The sequence below is a fragment of the Erinaceus europaeus genome, chromosome 6 (genome assembly GCF_950295315.1).
Source record: "Erinaceus europaeus chromosome 6, mEriEur2.1, whole genome shotgun sequence".
NCBI lineage: Eukaryota > Metazoa > Chordata > Mammalia > Eulipotyphla > Erinaceidae > Erinaceus > Erinaceus europaeus.
This window is the reverse complement of record NC_080167.1, coordinates 26,390,847-26,408,400: the sequence shown is the minus strand read 5'-3', so window position 1 is coordinate 26,408,400 and position 17,554 is coordinate 26,390,847. Positions and strand designations below refer to the sequence as shown.

The following is a 17,554-nucleotide window of genomic DNA, read 5'->3' as shown; positions in this document are numbered from 1 at the left end:
ATAAAAAAGGCAGAAGAGAGCCCCAGCTAGCACAGTACATACATTCCTAACCTCAAGGACAGAGAGGTTCAAGTCTCCAGTCCCCCACCTGCAGGGAGAAAGTTTTGCAAGCGACAGAGCAGTCTGTCTCCCCCAACCCCTTTCTGTAATTTCCATTAAAAAAAAAAGTGGCAGATATGAATAGTTTTGCAGAAAGTATACAGATGGTCAAAGGCACACAAGAAGATGTTCAACACCACAAATCAGAGAAATGCAAATTAAAACCACAATGAAATAGTCACCTCATACCAATTAGAATGACTTGTATATATATATATATATATATATATATATATATATATATATATATATATAAACAGAAGGAATAGGAATAATAAGCACTAGTAAAGATGTGAAAAATAGAAACTCTTGTGTTCTACTGGAGGAAATAAAATAATGCAATCACTATGGAAACCAGTATGGAGGCTCTTTAAAAACAGGATTATATTAGAAAGTAGAAACACCTGGTTGAATGCACGTTACAGTGCGCAAGAACCTAGGTCTGAGCTCCCAGTTCCTACCCACATGGGGAAAGCTTTGTTGAGTGCTGAAGCTGTGTTGCAGGTTTCTGTCTCTCTCCCTCTCTATCACCTCCTCCCCTCTCCATTTCTGGCTGTCTCATCCAATAAAACAAGTAACGATAATAAAAATAAAACCATAAAATAGAAACATTAACTTGAAAAGATAACAACACCCCATGTCCTTTTCTAGCATTTTTATAATAGCCAAGGCACAGAAGCAGTCTACTGATGTCCACTGATGATGGATAACGAAAATGGGATCTTATCTACATATAGGAGCCACCTAAGGGAGTTAAATGCAGCTCTGGGATAAAGCAAAAATAGGAAATGGGCCCGGAGGAGACAACCCCTCAGGAGAGTGCACTCATTTTACCCTGCACAGGACCTGACTGTTAAGTCCCCAACACCATGGGGACATGGAAGAGGGTAATCATACACAACAGGTGCTGTGCTGTCTGTCCTTCTCCCTGTCCCTGTCTCTGTCTCTATCTTCCATTGGAAAGGAATACAATAAAAACCGCAGGGAACAATGGAACATGCAGTCACGTAGGCACAAAGACCTGGGATGCTCCCCCGCTTCAACAACAGAGTAAATGGGCTTGACAGTGTTTGTTCCCTTACAAGTTTCTTCTTCCAGGTTATGTTCTGCTGCAGTTTGTTATTCAAGAGATCCAGTGCTTTCCGGCGAACTGATGGCAGTGGGTTATCCAGTAGCCCTCTGATCACAGGAATGAATGTTTCTGTGGGCAGCAAGGCATTGACCTATACAATTTACATTAAGAAAAAAAAAAAAAAGATCTGTGGTCAACTCAGATTAAGACAAGCATATTCTTGGCATACCTTTTAGGTGTCTGCATTTTCATATTTAAACCATACATTAACCTTCCAGGTAGACACAATCATTACTGACCACAGTTATAGAAAACCAACAAAAAAACTATGGAATAAGAAAAGAACTGGTGCCAAGAATAAGTCGGAATAGTTCAATGCTATTTAGCTAAGTAGTTTTAGCTAGATTTTTAATAGTATTAATGTCAAGGGTATTAATATTATAATATACCATAAACTCCTCCTACCAGGTACTTTTCTTGTATTTCACTTCAATATGTTGGGTTATTAAATAGTATTAATGACAATACTCAAAGAATTGTTTTGTTGATATATGGATTTTCATACTTGGGACTCAAGAGGTTTTCAAATTTTTTTTTTTCTACTTATAAAGAAATCTTATTTAAGAAAATTATGTTGCATTAGTTAAGAAAAATGACTGTGGAGTTTACAGGAAAGCTGCTCAGAGTTCACAGTGACATAAAAGCAGAAACAGGACATAGCAGTCAGGAGAAATAAGCACCTACCTTATCTAGCAAGTCGTAAGATTTACTAAGGAGCGCCCGCCAAAACTTCACAGTTAGTTTGTCTGCATTTTTCTCCAGGGACTGTGCTACCGTGTTAATATAGCCCAGAATCATCTCTAGCAAACTAAAAATATAGAAAGGCTCATATTAGAGTTTTATGTACTATTTGTTCAGGGTTTTTTTTTTATTAAAAGTTTAAAAATTTCCAGAGAAAAAGTAACATACCTCTGTTCAAGGCCCTTTAAAGCCTCAGGACCGCCACTTTCTACCACCTAATTTATAAAGAACAACACTATTAGGACAGTATACAAGTTGGCGAAAATTATTTGAAGTAGGCTCAGGGAAACTCATTCAATATGATCTTCCAGGGAGTGTTTTCTGACATTAAAACCTAATTCATATTTGCATCCTCTTACAGTAACTGTACTCCCCTTATTTTAAATGCTTTAATTAGTCCTATAGATACATGCATTATCTGTGAAATAATACAAAGATTCAGAAAATACAGCAATAAACACTCATCTGTTAACTTTATAAAATATAACCTTTTTTTTTTCTGCCTCAGGGTTATTTGCTGGGGCTCATTGCCTGCATTATGAATCCACTCCACTCCTCCTGGAGGCTATTTTTTTCCCTTTTGTTGCCCTAGTTGTTTTTATCATTGTTGTGGTTATTATTGTTGTTGTTATTGATGTTGTTGTTGGATAGGACAGAGAGAAATGGAGAGAGGAGGGGAAGACACAGAGGGGGAGAGAAAGATAAGACACCTGCAGACCTGCTTCACCGCTTGTGAAGTGACCCCCTTCAAGTGGGAAGCGGGGCGCTCAAACTGGGGTCCTTAACCTGATCCTTGCACTGTGCCATGTGCGCTTAACCCGCTGCACCACCGCCCGACCTCCTGAAATATAAACCTTTCATTCATATCTAACATTAAAATGTTAAACAACATAGGCACAGCTCTAGTCCCCTATGTACTGTTCCTTAATTCTATTCTCTCCCTACCTAAACTCAAATCTGTTGTGACCAATAAGTACATTTAAGTTTCTAGCAAACTAAAACATAGAAAGACCATTTCACCTAACATTTCCTACTTGCGCCTGAGAGTGTGGCTTAGAGAGTTCATTCACATTGACCCACTAGATTACTCTTTTTTTTTTTTCTTCCGTGGTTATCATTGGAGCTTGATGCCTGCACTATAAATCCTCTGCTCCTTGTGGCCCCTTTTTTTTTTGGGGGGGGGGATAGGACAGACAGAAATTGAGAAAGGAAGGGCAGACAGAGATGGAGAGAGAGAGAAAGAAAGAGAGAAACCTGCAGACCTGCTTCACAGCTTTTCAAGTGACCCCTTACAGGTGGGGAGCCGGGGGTTTGAACCCAGATCCTTGCATGGGTTCTTACGCTTCCTATTAATGTGCGTTTAACTGTGTGTACCACTACCCTACTCTTACACCATCACTTGTTCTTGCCAATCTTGCTTAATACAGAGCTGTATCTATTTTCATCCATCTTCAGTGGACAAACTCACTTGCTAATTATTAGTTCTGTGAGTTTACTAGCCCCCCTCCCCCGCCCCATCCTTAATTTCTGGTGTAACTCATGTCAACAACATGCTATTCTGGTAATATTAGACTTTCAAGATCTCTGGAGACTTATTACAGTTACTGTACTCCTATAATCTTGGCACTTTTTGGCATTAGAAGCTGTTTTAAAAATTGCCAATATTTAAGTTTTACATTTCAATAAATCTTACACATAGCACTCTTAAGTCAATGGCTTTCTTTAATTTTGTTTACGGTTGCGTATTGCTGAAACAAGAAACTCTTCTCCATTCTCTGACCACAGTGCTATTTCCCTTGATTTTCTCTTCAAAGTTCTAAGTGTTCCTTTTCACACTGAAGTGTCTACTCTAGTGCAAATTGTCTTTTGTATATAGTGTGAGATCAATCTTTCTCCCCATCTCCTTCATGGGAGACAAATCATTTTCCTTTGAAACAAACTGTTTTCTTTTCCCACTACTTTATAATGTCACCTGCCATTTCCTATTTGCACATGGGCATGTGGCCTAGCTTCAAGAGTTCATTCACAATGGCCCACTGGATTTCTCTCACACCGTCACTTGTCCTTGACAAGTTTGCTTAATACAGTGCAGTATCTACTTTGACCCATCTGCAGCTCAGTGTCTTGCAATGGACAAACTCACTTGTTTATTATTAGTTCTGTGAGGTTATTGGTCCCCCGCACCACCCTCTTGATTCTTAGGATCTGGTACAAGTCAGGTAGTTCTGTTGGGCACATACTACATGAGAATGGAATTATTGAATCGTAGGGTTTACATATGTGCAATCTTAGTAGATAAAGCCAAATCATTTTTCATGGTGAGCTGTACTATTTTTTTCCCATTATTTTTAAAGACTCATGTTTTTATAAGATAACCATCAAACTGTATCTATAATCTTAAAATATAACGTCAATGTTAAAAATCATTTAAACAAATTTAAAGAATAGCATACCTTTCTGATAAAATTATTTGAAGCAAGGAGCTGAGACATGAAGGATACTGATAAAAATTTAAAATGCCGCAGTTGCTTGCTAGTGTGCGTGTCTATATTAAAAATCTGAAGCATTTCTTCTTGTGATTCATTCTTATTAGATGTTGCTTTGAGAACAGTTTCTGAAAAAGAGCAATGAGTGACCTTGTCTATTTTTTTTTTACCTTAATCTTTAGTACAGATAAAATTAACATGGGAAGTAAAATATAGTTTTCATAGAGAATTCTGTTAATGTATAATAGTCATTTACTCTTCCAATCTAGTAGAAGATGTGAATATATTTACCAAATCCTAAGAAGAATTTACAAGACTAAAGCAGCCAGAAACTCAGGGCAAAAGAGACAGGTTAATGGAATGTAAAGATAGTATAAAAGGAATCTGAAAAATTTAGCTCCAAAATATTCTCTTTCTGAAGCCTCAGAAGTATTAACTTGGTGGCTCACAATAGACTGAAGAAAAGTCATTCTTAACTCCTCTGCATTTAATGCATGCTTCTTAAATCAGTTTCATTAGTTCTGCAATTTAATGGAATTTTCTTCAAATGTACCATAGAGAGGTGAGAAAGAGCTTCCCAGGTAAGACACATGCATGCTTCTTAAATCAGTCTCATTAGTTCTGCAATTTAATGGAATTTTCTTCAAAAGTACCACAGAGAGGTGAGAAAGAGCTTCCTAGGTAGGACACATGCCTTGCCACGTGTGTGACCCAAGCTTGAGCCCAGGCAACGCGGGAGGTTACCATGGCACCAAACGAAGCCCTAGTGCTGTGGTATCTCTCTATCTCTCTGTGTGTCTCCCTTTAAGTGACAAGCTGCGCAGGAATGGTAAAAGTACAAATGTATAAGGGCTTTTGCTCCACAAAAGGAAAAAAAAAATCATATATGGTAAATTTTAATATTTATCTGCTATTGCTTTGATACCTAAAATTTTTCCTTCTTGTAAATGTATCACAGATATTTTAATGGAAAACTAAAGAGAGTGGTCTGGGAGGTGGTGCAGTGAAAAAGCATTGGATTCTCAACCATGAGGTCCCAAGGTCAATCCCCAGCTGCATAGGTACCAGAGTGATGTCTGGCTTTTTCCCTCTCTGCCTATTTTTCTCATAAAGAAAGAAAGAAAGAGATAAATAAGAAAGCTAAGAGATAACTCATTATGTATTACTAGCCTGCTGTCATTTAATCTTAAAACACCTGTAACACTCTATAATCAATATATTAGCAAAAGACAAACGGTGTAAAAAGCCAATGTGTATGGGATGACAATAGAAAACTTTCTCAAACTTACTATATTCTACACAGAATAGAGATTATACAGTCATAGCACAAAAAAATTAATGTAATTCAAGGCTGCCTTTAATTTACCTTCCTTTTCTTCTGGTAGCTTTAATAAGTACTGAAGAATGTTCATCAAACTCTGTACTTGATCCTGGACACTAAATTCACAACATACTGAAATCCAAAATTCAGTGCCTGCCTCTAAAATGGCATCCTGTATGAAAATAGGAAAACCACCCATCAAATTTATGTTAGATACACACATGGGGAATACATTTAAAAATATTTTAGTGTGTGTGTGTGTGTACTCTCTCTCACACACACAAACACACACCGCTATATATTAGGTTCTTATGTATCTTCAGATGAATGAGTTGCTGGTTCTTTACAGAAAGTCAGTATCTCACCCATTCAAATAGGGCTCATCGATAGCTTAGTGATTTCAATGTTACTGGCATATCCCATGAAATGCCTTCAAAACTACTTTTAAGAGACTGTTGATTTACTGTGCCCCTGGACTACTAGGCTTAAAACAGTTAAGTTGGAGTCAGGCACAAACCACAAGGACTGGCATAAAGATCCTGGCTCGAGCCCCCGGCTCCCCACCTGCAGGGGAGTCACTTCACAGGCGGTGAAGCAGGTCTGCCGGTGTCTATCTTCCTCTCCCCCCTCTCCATTTCTCTCTGTCCCATCCAACAATGATGACATCAATAACAACAACAATAACTATGACAACAATAAAAACAACAAGGGCAACAAAAAGGAAGTAAATAAGTAAATAAAAAGATTAAAAAAAAACAAACAGCTAGTTAGTATGATACCAGACCTATTTCTTAGAGAAGTCAATTCATGCCCCAAAGATGTTTTATTGTTACTGAGGATATTCAGAGTGCCACAAGCTCAGAAAGCGATTTTAAGGAATACCAAAAATACAATTCACTTTAAAGTTGTAAAGTCATTTCTTGAACAAGCACTGCTGAATCATGCATAGTAAGTATCAACAACCCACTTTTAAAGTGGGAAGTCTGAAACAAGCATCTCACTTTTCCTTTTTTTTAAATTTCCTTATTGGGGGATTAATGGTTTATAGTCGACAGTAAAATACAATAGTTTGTGCATGCCTAACATTTCCCAGTTTTCCACGTAACAATACAACCTCCACTAGGTCCTCCTCTGCTGTCAAGTTCCAGGACCTGAAACCCTACCATCCCCCAAACCCCAGAGTCTTTTCCTTTGGTGCAACACTCTAACTCACTTTCCTTCTTATCCCCAACCCTCCCTCCCACCACACACACACACACACACACCATATTCTCACCTTTTCTCCAAAGGGAGCCACCAGCACTGTTTTAGTGATATACTGTTCAAAAAGCAAGAGGAGAAGGACCCAGAGGAATCTTTGAGCGCCCAATGTATCAACAAGCTGAATAAGGATGGGCAGGCGTCTGTGCTCTGGAACATGTGGCAACGCATCCACAAACACATTAATGATTTTTACCACAATTTCTTCCACGTTTCTAGTGACTTCTACAGAGTCTCCAGCATCAGACTGCAGAACAAGTGGGAACAAATGAATAGGAAAAGAACATTCCACGAAACAAGCTCTAGGTAGACATAAGAAGGCCATTACATGTGTCTGAGTTCCCAGAACATGTTAATAACCGGGGCTGAGTGGCAGCACACCTCGCAGAGCTTATGTGTCACTATGTGCCAGGGCCCAGGGGCAAATCCCTGGTCCCCACCTGCAGGAGGGAAGCTCCACAAATGAAGCAGTGCTAAAGATATCTTTCTCCCTCTCTGTCTCTTCAATTTCTGCCTATAAATATTTAAAAAATATATAATCAAACAGTTATACAGATTATATCTTGGACAATACTCGGCCTGAGAACACAACATGTAGGATGTGAGTTTTGCTCCACAGGAAATTTACAGCTTGTATGAGGCATGATATACTTTTGAATAGCAGGAGACACAAACTAGTAGATGTCAAAAAGAGTAGCACTGATAGCAAATTTGCACTGAAGTTGAAAATCTACACCAGTCAAGTACGATATGTGCTGTACCTCAAGAAAAATGAATAAAAGGGGTGGGGACAGATAGCATAATAGTTATGCAGGGAGACTCTCATGCCTGAGGCTCCAAAGTCCCAGGTTCAATCCCTTGCACCACAAAAAGCCAGAGATGATCAGTGTTTGATTAAAAACAAACAACAAAGATAAATGAATATAATCTAGATTAGCAGAACACAGAAAAAGTAACTTTTTTGCGTTCTGAGTAAAACTCAGACCATCTCACTCTGGTACTAGAGCTCAAAATACGGTATTGAATGAATAACAGAAATAAACAGATTAATACAGTGGACCACTGTTCAACACAGAGGTTGGGTACTGACCCACACACAGTGGAAAATCTATGTATGTCACATGTGAATATTTACTCCTGATTTTCATACTATCCAAAGTTTTTTAATTAACAGTGATGGTGGTATAAAGACAGCTTACCCGAATAAGTGCCGGAATAACCATTTTTACTGTCTTCTTAATAACTTGAAAACTGTAAGTATCATCTAGGCGCATGACACTCGCTCCCATAAACGTAAAAATAGACATGATATTGTGTAGAACTTTATCCTGAAAGAAAACACATCTTTCAATGTCTTCTGTTAAAAAAAAAAAATCACATGCCAGGGGTTCATAAATCAATAGTGAAAGAGGAAATAATTCAATTAAAAAAAATTTTTTTTAAATATTAATTTTATTTATTTATTCCCTTTTGTTGACCTTGTTGTTTTATTTTTGTAGTTATTATTGTTGTCGTTGATGGATAGGATAGAGAGAAATGGAGAGAGGAGGGGAAGACAGAGAGGAGGAGAGAAAGATAGACACCTGCAGACCTGCTTCACCGCCTGTGAAGTGACTCCCCTGCAGGTAGGGAGCCGGGGTTCGAACCGGGATCCTTATGCCGGTCCTTGTGCTTTGCGCCACCTGCGCTTAACCCGCTGCGCTACAGCCCGACTCCGAAATAATTCAATTTTAAAACAAGGAAAGGTTTTTGCAAAGACATTTTTCTCCAAAAATAACCACGAATTTCAACATGTACATCATTAGTCACTAGAGAAATGCAGAATCAGGGGGTGGTGTGGCACACCTGGTTGAGTGTACACATCATAGTGCACAAGGACCCAGGTTCAAGTCCTGCAGGAAGAAAGCACTGCATGTGGTGAAGCAGTATTACAGGTGTCTCTGTCTCTCTTCCTATCACTCCATTCCTTCTTAATTTCTGGCTGTCTCTCTTCAATGAATAAACAAAGATAATAAAAGTTTTTTTAAAAAGAGAAATACAGAATCTAAGACACAACATACTGCTTTGCACATTATTGGGTTGTCAGAAAAGTTATGCGGCACTTCTGCATAGAAAAAAAAAGTCACAATTTTTTCAATAGCCCAATAGAGTGACTTTAATTATCAAGACAAAACAAGTATCAGTAAGGATATAGAGTTTGTTAGAACCCTCATTATTATTGGTGGGTACAAAATGGTATACTTGGAAAATAGTTTCAGAAAGTTATATGTCTAGAGTAGATAAATTTATAAAAACGGAAATAGATTAGTCTAAAATAAAGAAGTGAGGAGTGACTGGGATGAACATCATACTCAATGGTGAAAAACTGGAAGCATTTCCCCTCAGATCAGGTACTAGATAGGGCTGCTCCTATTACCATTATTATTCAACATAGTGTTGGAAGTTCTTGCCATAGCAATCAGGCAGGAGCAAGGAATTAAAGGCATACAGATTGGAAAAGAAGTCAAAATCTCCCTATTTGCAGATGACATGACAGTATACATAGAAAAACCTAAGGAATCCAGCAAGAAGCTTTTGGAAATCATCAGGCAATACAGTAAGATGTCAGGCTACGAAATTATCGTTCCAAAATCAGTGGCATTCCTCTATGCAAACACTAAGTTAAAAGAAGCTGAAAGCCAGAAATCAATTCCTTTTACAACAACAAAAACAATAAAATATCTAGGAATAAACCTAATCTAATCAGAATATTCACCACAGAAGAGATCCAAAGGGCCGAGAAACACATGAAAAAAAAATGCTCTAAGTCTTTGATTGTCAGAGAAATGCAAATAAAGACAATAATGAGATACCACTTCATTCCTGTGAGAATGTCATATATCAGAAAAGGTAGCAGCAGCAAATGCTGGAGAGGTTGTGAGGTCAAAGGAACCCTCCTACACTGCTGGTGGGAATGTCAATTGGACCAACCTCTCTCTCTGTGGAGAGCAGTCTGCAGAACTCTCAGAAGGCTAGAAATGGACCTAACCTATGATTCTCCAATTCCTCTCCTGGGGATATATCCTAAGGAACCCAACTCACCCATCCAAAAAGATCTGTGCACACATACCTTCTTAGCAGCACAATTTGTTTGTTTTTACCAGAGCACTGCTCAGCTCTGGCTTACGGTGGTGCAGGGGATTGAACCTGGGACTTTGGAGCCTCAGGCAAGAGTTTCTTTGCATAATCATTATGCTATCTACCCCCACCAGCAGCACAATTTGAAATACTCAAAACCTGGAAGCAACCAAGGTGTCCAACAACAGATGAGTAGCTGAGCAAGTTGTGGTATATACACAGTGGAATACTACTCAGCTATTAAAAACAGTGACTTCACCGTTTTCAGCCGATCTTAGATGGACCTTGAAAAATTCATGTTATGTGAAATAAGTCAGAAACAGAAGGATGAATATGGGATGATCTCACTCTCAGGCAGAAGCATCATGATTCTGCGAAGGAACTCTCCTGCCTGGGGCTCCCAAGTCCCAGGTTCAACCCACCATCAGCCAGAGCTGAGCAGGGCTCTGGTAAATATAATAAATAAATAAATAAACCTGTTGAAATCTTAAACCACAAATACTTACAGGAAATATTCCAGCAACAGTACCCAAAAGTAAAAGGGCATGGTGATGGGTCTGAGGCATTTCTGAAACGCGAATGCACTGAACTATCAATTCCACGTTGAATTTTTCCTCATCTAGGACATCTACAGTGTTGAAAAAGAGGGGGAAGAAAATCTCTAAGTGGTAGATACATTCATTCACAATCAATGTAGATAATTCTTTTTATAAAGCACAAACCTTTTGGTATCTTGCCACCATCTGGAGAGAGTTTTTGGCAGATGTTGAGCAAACAACTAAAGATTAACTGCTTGGTATATTCCATATTTCCCTGCTCTGGTAGCAAAGGTTCTAAACACCTTGAAGAGACCCAATGGGAAAGGAGAGTTACACAATTTCAGTAATGCATATATGGCCATAAAAATCCACAAAATACAAACAAAAATATGCAATTTATAATTCTAATATTTTTAACTATAGTACTTGCTTTAATTTCAAGAGTAGCTGAACAAGAGAATATGTTGAAAAGAGAATGACAAGTCAAATAGGGCCAGAATTAGAACATTATTCTCTCTATATCTCAAAGGCAAATGTCACTACCTTGATAGCAGGTTAAAAAGAGTTGGAACCAGTATCTGAGGATTTTTGAGTTTCTTTTTATGCTGCAGCAATTCTAAGATGAGGGTTACTCTTTGCCAGTAAGATTCTCCAACTTCCTGAACAGATTCTACATCTTGTGATTTTCTGAGAAACAGACAAAACAAAATTAAAGCAAATATTATCAATGTTAAATAAAACTCATCTTACCCAATTACATCAAATTGGTTGGTATAAAAAAAAAAATCACAATAGTTCCATATCACTCATCATCTGGGAAATAGCATATTCTCACTGTATTTTTAATTCTTACTTTTGTTGCATTTTCTGCCTTCTTGTTTGCTGGATTGTGCCTAAGGACTTTGTCTTATCTGGTGGTTCCAGTTCTATTCTGATTTGTTCGGCATTAACAGAAATCTGAAACAGGAAAAAAGGTTGATCATATAATCCATGGGATTAAAATTAGAATACTGATTAAAATAGATCAAAACAATAAAACATTTATGTACACTTTCATAATAACAAACACCCACTGACAAAACTGACAATTTCTTATGCACTCTTGTTTAACTTCCATGTAAACAGAAACATATTACACACATAAACTTATTCAGAAACATATGACACACATGTAATCTGTAGCTTAAGTAGTTGCCCTTATTTTAGAAGTCCAAGTAAATATGTTAAAGTCCTGACAACTACTTAATCTAGATACAAGGCCTTCACCAATCTATATTTTTTTAAACAGGTAAATGCATTTTACTTAAATTCCTATGATAATCTCAGACCAAAATGAAGCGGGGGCAAGATAATGAACAAAGACTCTCAATAATTTTATGGTTCTAACCAATCATCTTCTTTTAAACTTAGACTAAGAATTATGGTTATGTTAAGAATAGTTCTATGAGCTAAAAGTTACATACAATTAATGATAATTTATAGCACCTAAACTAATCAACTTAATCTAAGTTGTTTAGATGTCAGATCACAACACTGAATGAACTGGTAAATACTATATTCAAAGTCTTTGTATCTTTCATATTCAGACTATTAATTTACCTCTATTAATGTGTTTTCTTTAAACAAACAAAACAAATAAAGTTAAAAATACAAAATACTGCTGCATGATGTTCAGATAAATGTCAATATGCACACATATAAACTAATGAGCAGATTCTTAATGCCATCATATCTGTGTCACAATTATTTAAATAAAGTGGAATAATCTATGACCTTGTTGAACACTAAGCAATACACATTCCTATTATATGCATAAAAGAAGTAGATCATCACCCCCAGTGTGATTAAGACTCAAACTATGCACCACACCCTGCCTAGCAAAAGCTGTAAGTAACTCATATAATAAAAGTAATGAAGGCATATTTTGGCTTTGCACTTCTCTGAACTTTTCTACAATTCTTATCAGTGGTAAAATTCAACTGTTTAAAATGGTACCTGTTTAAATATGGTATTATATGGAACAAATATTAGTAAACAATTTACAGAAAGTTTGCAACTTACCCCTTTAAAAACACTGCTAACAGTCTGGGCACAAAGTGTATTTTTACAGTTTACCAATAAATCAAACAACATGTGCAAAAGCTTCTGCTGAACTTTTTCATCTTCTATAGCTGCAAAAAATGGCTTTGTAATCTAGAAGAGGTGGAAAAAAAAAAGGCAATGGAACTCAATGAGCAATCTTTTTTAAAATTTTTTTTAAATCCTTATTTACTTATTGGATAGAGACAGCCAGAAATCAAGAGGTAGGGGGTGATAGAGAGGGAGAGACAGAGAGACACCTGCAGCCCTGCTTCATCACTCGCAAAGCTTTCCCCATGCAGGTGGGGACTGGGTGCTTGAACCCGGGTACTTGTGCATTGCAACATGTGCGCTCAACCAGGTGCGCCACCGCCTGGTCCATGAGCAATCTTGAATTTAAAAAACGATCCTGATCTCACTCTTACAATGCAAGTGGTTCCCATTCAGTTAAGACACAACTGTTCCTGTGAATCACTGAAATTCACAGGACTCACATAAGTGTTCCTTCAAACCCAAGTCGTTCACACAGTTTTCTCCAACTAAATCATTTACAAAAATTTAAAAGAACATTTTAGTTTCCTGACCTTCTCAAGGGCTGTGATCTGAACTGTTGGCATTCCAGCAAAAAGTTCCTTCGTGGTATGCACAGCTTTTATAAATATATCTAAACTCTTGGGGTCCTTATGTAATAGAGAAGCTGAATGTTCATTATATTTTCCCAGAATGAGATGTAAAACAGTCGCTTCATCTTTCAGGATAACTGTGGGGTCTTTCTGGATTTTTTCTAATAGTTGTCCAGCCATAGGCAGTAGCTGGGAAAGCACCATCTAAAAGTTTGAAAACTTTTATTAGTAAATATTAATTTATACTGATATACATTTTTACTTGTTTTCCAAACATCCAAAGAGACTATGTTCTAAAACTATGTGCCTAGTATGGAGGGGAAAGCACAATAAGGGTGACCACTTGGACATGGGCTCTACGGATCCAATCAATACATCCAGATCTTCTCTGTTAGCACAATCCGCTTCAGTTCTGAGAAAACATACTTAATGTTCAAATGTCTTCCTCAAATATGAGCAATTATACTCTTTAGTAATATTACACAGAATGTAACTTACCTCACTGCTGACTTCTTGGAGTACTTTCATAAAGTCTTTTGCAATGTAAGATGGGCAACTATATACGCAATAAAGAAGGTTTTTTAAAGTTTCAGACAACTTTTGATGAGATTTCAGTTTCTTCTCTCCCTGTAGCTCCCCAAATAAAGTAGACAAGTCCTAGGACACAAAGAAAATTGGATTTAAAAAAAAAAAAAAAGGTGGAATAACTACAAAGGTGAAAAATACTGTAAGTGGAAGATTCTGTGGCTTATGATGTGACACTGTCCCTGGACACTGGACAGCTAGGGGTCAGTTTACTATCAGAGGTCAATGAAATGAAAGCAAAACTGAAACATGTTATCATTATCCTTTAAAAATTAAAGACGGGCAGTCGGGTGGTAGCGCAGCGGGTTAAGCGCACATGGTGCAAAGAGCAAGGACCAGCTTAAGGATCCTGGCTCAAGGCCCCGGCTTCCCCAGGGGGGTCAATTCAAAGGTGGTGAAGCAGGTCTGCAAGTGTCTATCTTTCTCTCCCTCTCTCTGTCTTCCCCTCCTCTCTCCATTTCTCTCTGTCCTATCCCAACACCAACAACATCAATAACAACAATAGAAAACAACAAGGGTAACAAAAGGGAATCAATCAATAAATATTTTTTAAAAAATTAAAGAGAAAAATTTTATAGATACTGACATATCAGTTCCTAAATTGAATGCTTAGGCAAATAGCACAACAAAGCAAAAATGTCAAGGAAAGAAAAAAAAACTGTTCATGTCTACACACAAGCATGGACACACTCAATCTTTTCTCATAGGTTTTACCTGAACAACATAGTTGGCATCTGAAGTGATCTCCTCAGTTTTAGGAACTAAATGATGTATTAGTAGATTAAAGTGAGATGACACTCCACTCAGGGTCTGGAGACAGTGAATGGCAGCCCTACGGACTTCTTTTATAGGGCTTCCCAGATTAATAAGTAGGGATGTTACCACTATAACCAAAGAGAAAAAACTAATTTAAAAAGCCGGCAGTACTAAATTTAAGTTAAAATATGAACACAATGGAAAGTATTGCCTTCAAGTCAGAATACCTGTCTAAAGACTAGTTCCTTGGGGGAATTATTTACTATTCTAGAAAAATGTTAAGGCATATGCTAAGTACATTCATTTGAAAATATACCAATGAGAGCACAGTAAGCCCTATTCTATACCACCTGCTATCATATCTTTATCTCAGTCTCTATGCAAGGTAGGAGGGGAAAAGTTCACCAAGGAATAGTGGAACTACAAAGGAATTAAACTCCAGAAGCAAACAGGAGAGAAAAAAAAAAAAATCTTACATTTCGATCTTACATTAATGAGTACCTAGCTTGCAAATAACTTATACTTTTATACCTGGTAAAAGAGATAATCCAGGACAGTGTTTGAATGAAGACTCATTTATAAGCAGTAATTTGAATGCTAAATTTTATTTTAATGGTTTAGTTTCCCAATATAACACTATAACTGTTGAAGCTCAGAAAACATGTGGCTATTAAGAACTTATTTTTATTATTTGTGTCTGTGAGATTTTGCAAGTGATACCTACTTATGTAATTTAAAACCACTTAGAATTACCAGGACTAGTTTACACAGAGTGAGATGTTACTTCCTCTAAAACTACAGTCTCCATAAAATACATATAGAAAAAGCATTACTGGTTGGTCACAAGAGAACACAATGAAGCTATCTGTAATACCTGGAGAAGATAGGGATGCCAGTTTCTGTTTGGACTGTGGCTTCTGAGAAGAAAGCATTGCACAACCAACATAAAGAGCTTGGGTATGTAGTGCTGTTTTCACGCTGCAGTTAAGTGGATTTGAAAGGCTAGAGCCATAGGTCCATAAAACAGAAAAGAACTTGAATAACTGAAAGATATCTTCTAAATGTACCTTAAGGGAGAGGGGGAAAAAAAAAAAAGATAGTAAAGTTTTATTTTAACTCCTTGAGTTGGTTCCAAATCCTCTAAGTTGGTTTCAAATCTCTTTTCCCTAGTATAAAACCACAGAAACATTTTACTGCAGTGGTTTCCTTTCCTAATCACTTAAAAGTATTTTAGCCCAGTGAAAGGGATGTAAAAGCAGTCAGCTGGCTGTTATTTATAGAACTTGCTCTAACTTTGTACTTGGAAACATTTAACAAAAACAAGAGAACACGAAAAGTGATGTCAGGGAAGCCTCCGAAAGAAAACACTTCAAGGATGGAGCATCTAGATGATGGCTGTGTCAAACACTGTAGAGCATAAATAAGACAGACTCCTCACTGCTTAAATGCCCTTTCGTTTTTCACTAAAAAGCTGCCGTACTTAAGATAATCTGCATTATCTTCTCACAGGGAAAAAGCAAGACTGAAGAAGATAAGCCTATCACCTGTATGAAAAGTTTCATCAGAATTCTGAAATGGATGGCATCAGCGCCGCAAAGTATTGTCTCAAAGAGTCCAATGAGCAAGCACAGATAATCTCTGCTGTCTTCTTTCAGTTGTTCAGGATTCCACCATACGTCATCTACACGGACATGAACAGAAGCTAGGTGAACTCACGGCTGGGGTCTTTTCATTCGAGACAGAGAACAGTTGCAGTTAGTAATTATGTTTTCTACAATATCACTCAAATCATTTCAGTTTGTCATACCTTTTGGGAAAGATTTAGGAACTTTCAATGCATGAATAAAATTTTTCAGAGAAAACAGGAGTAAAACTGAGTCCTCCACAACAATCCGCTGAGCAGCGTTGAGCTGTTCTACATAATGGGCCCAGAGCTCCACTGGCATCCCTCTGCCTATCATCAACTCAAAATGCCACTCAGGAGGTATTTCCTGTAATGTTAGAGGAAAGAAGAAAGCACAAAAAGGGCCAGGTATAGGTCAAACAGATGGACTGTAATGGATGTATGATTTAAGCGATACAAAACATTTTATCTACATAACATTAAAGTCAGAACACAATAGCTTTGAGCCAGGTTTTTTTTTAAGGTTGAACCATATTATTCATAAGAAAAACAATCACTTTTTTTTCTTCTAGTTAACACACTATCCCTAAAAACAAATATTATTTATATAAACCACTACTATCAAATAAAGGATGGGAATACACATTTCCACAAGGAAGTCAGATTTCCAAGAGATTCTAAATACACATTTTTCATAAAGCAAAGAGCATACTCTGGATATACTTAACCTTGAGAATATTATACAAGAAAGATTTAATCATCAGATACAAAATACTTCAAATCTAATATACTGTAATTAAAACTTTTCTGGAAAACAAAGACAGTAATAACTGAATATCGATTGTATCCATGGCTGCTTTATACTTTGACCCGAGTATCCAAACACTAAGCATCTCAGTTTCCTGTGTTCAGGTTTACTGAGTTTAAAAGATCAGGCTATTACATTATTCAATATTCAACTTTTTGTTCCTTACCAATGCAGTAATAACACTCTCAAGCTTCTTTATTTTTTTCTGCAACAAATTGAAGACTCTTATTGCATATGGAAAGTGAGTTCCTTTCAAGGATGAACAGCAAGAGACAAGCACAGCCATGATCACATGAAAAGTCACTTTCTGCTTCCGATTATAGGATTCTTTTTCTCCAATACTTATTAAAGCCTCCACCTTGAAAAATAAACATCTTCTATTAT

At 37.2% G+C, this 17,554-nt stretch overlaps 1 protein-coding gene across 2 annotated transcripts in view; it reads right to left on the bottom strand.

The window, feature by feature from the left end:
* HEATR1 (HEAT repeat containing 1) overlaps window positions 1-17,554 on the bottom strand; it is a 63,420-nt gene that overhangs the window by 18,868 nt on the left and 26,998 nt on the right. For both annotated transcript variants that reach the window (XM_060191944.1, XM_007527893.3), the window contains exons 17-35: window positions 17,337-17,528; window positions 16,546-16,729; window positions 16,283-16,419; window positions 15,613-15,805; window positions 14,697-14,866; window positions 13,896-14,054; window positions 13,359-13,601; window positions 12,757-12,888; window positions 11,549-11,652; window positions 11,239-11,382; window positions 10,879-10,997; window positions 10,663-10,784; window positions 8,239-8,367; window positions 7,056-7,286; window positions 5,825-5,951; window positions 4,426-4,586; window positions 2,141-2,187; window positions 1,916-2,039; window positions 1,182-1,322 (exon numbers count right to left, since the gene is read on the bottom strand). In XM_060191944.1, the coding sequence (XP_060047927.1) occupies window positions 1,182-1,322; window positions 1,916-2,039; window positions 2,141-2,187; window positions 4,426-4,586; window positions 5,825-5,951; window positions 7,056-7,286; window positions 8,239-8,367; window positions 10,663-10,784; window positions 10,879-10,997; window positions 11,239-11,382; window positions 11,549-11,652; window positions 12,757-12,888; window positions 13,359-13,601; window positions 13,896-14,054; window positions 14,697-14,866; window positions 15,613-15,805; window positions 16,283-16,419; window positions 16,546-16,729; window positions 17,337-17,528 (2,859 nt within the window). The remainder of the gene's footprint in view (window positions 1-1,181; window positions 1,323-1,915; window positions 2,040-2,140; window positions 2,188-4,425; window positions 4,587-5,824; window positions 5,952-7,055; window positions 7,287-8,238; window positions 8,368-10,662; window positions 10,785-10,878; window positions 10,998-11,238; window positions 11,383-11,548; window positions 11,653-12,756; window positions 12,889-13,358; window positions 13,602-13,895; window positions 14,055-14,696; window positions 14,867-15,612; window positions 15,806-16,282; window positions 16,420-16,545; window positions 16,730-17,336; window positions 17,529-17,554) is intronic.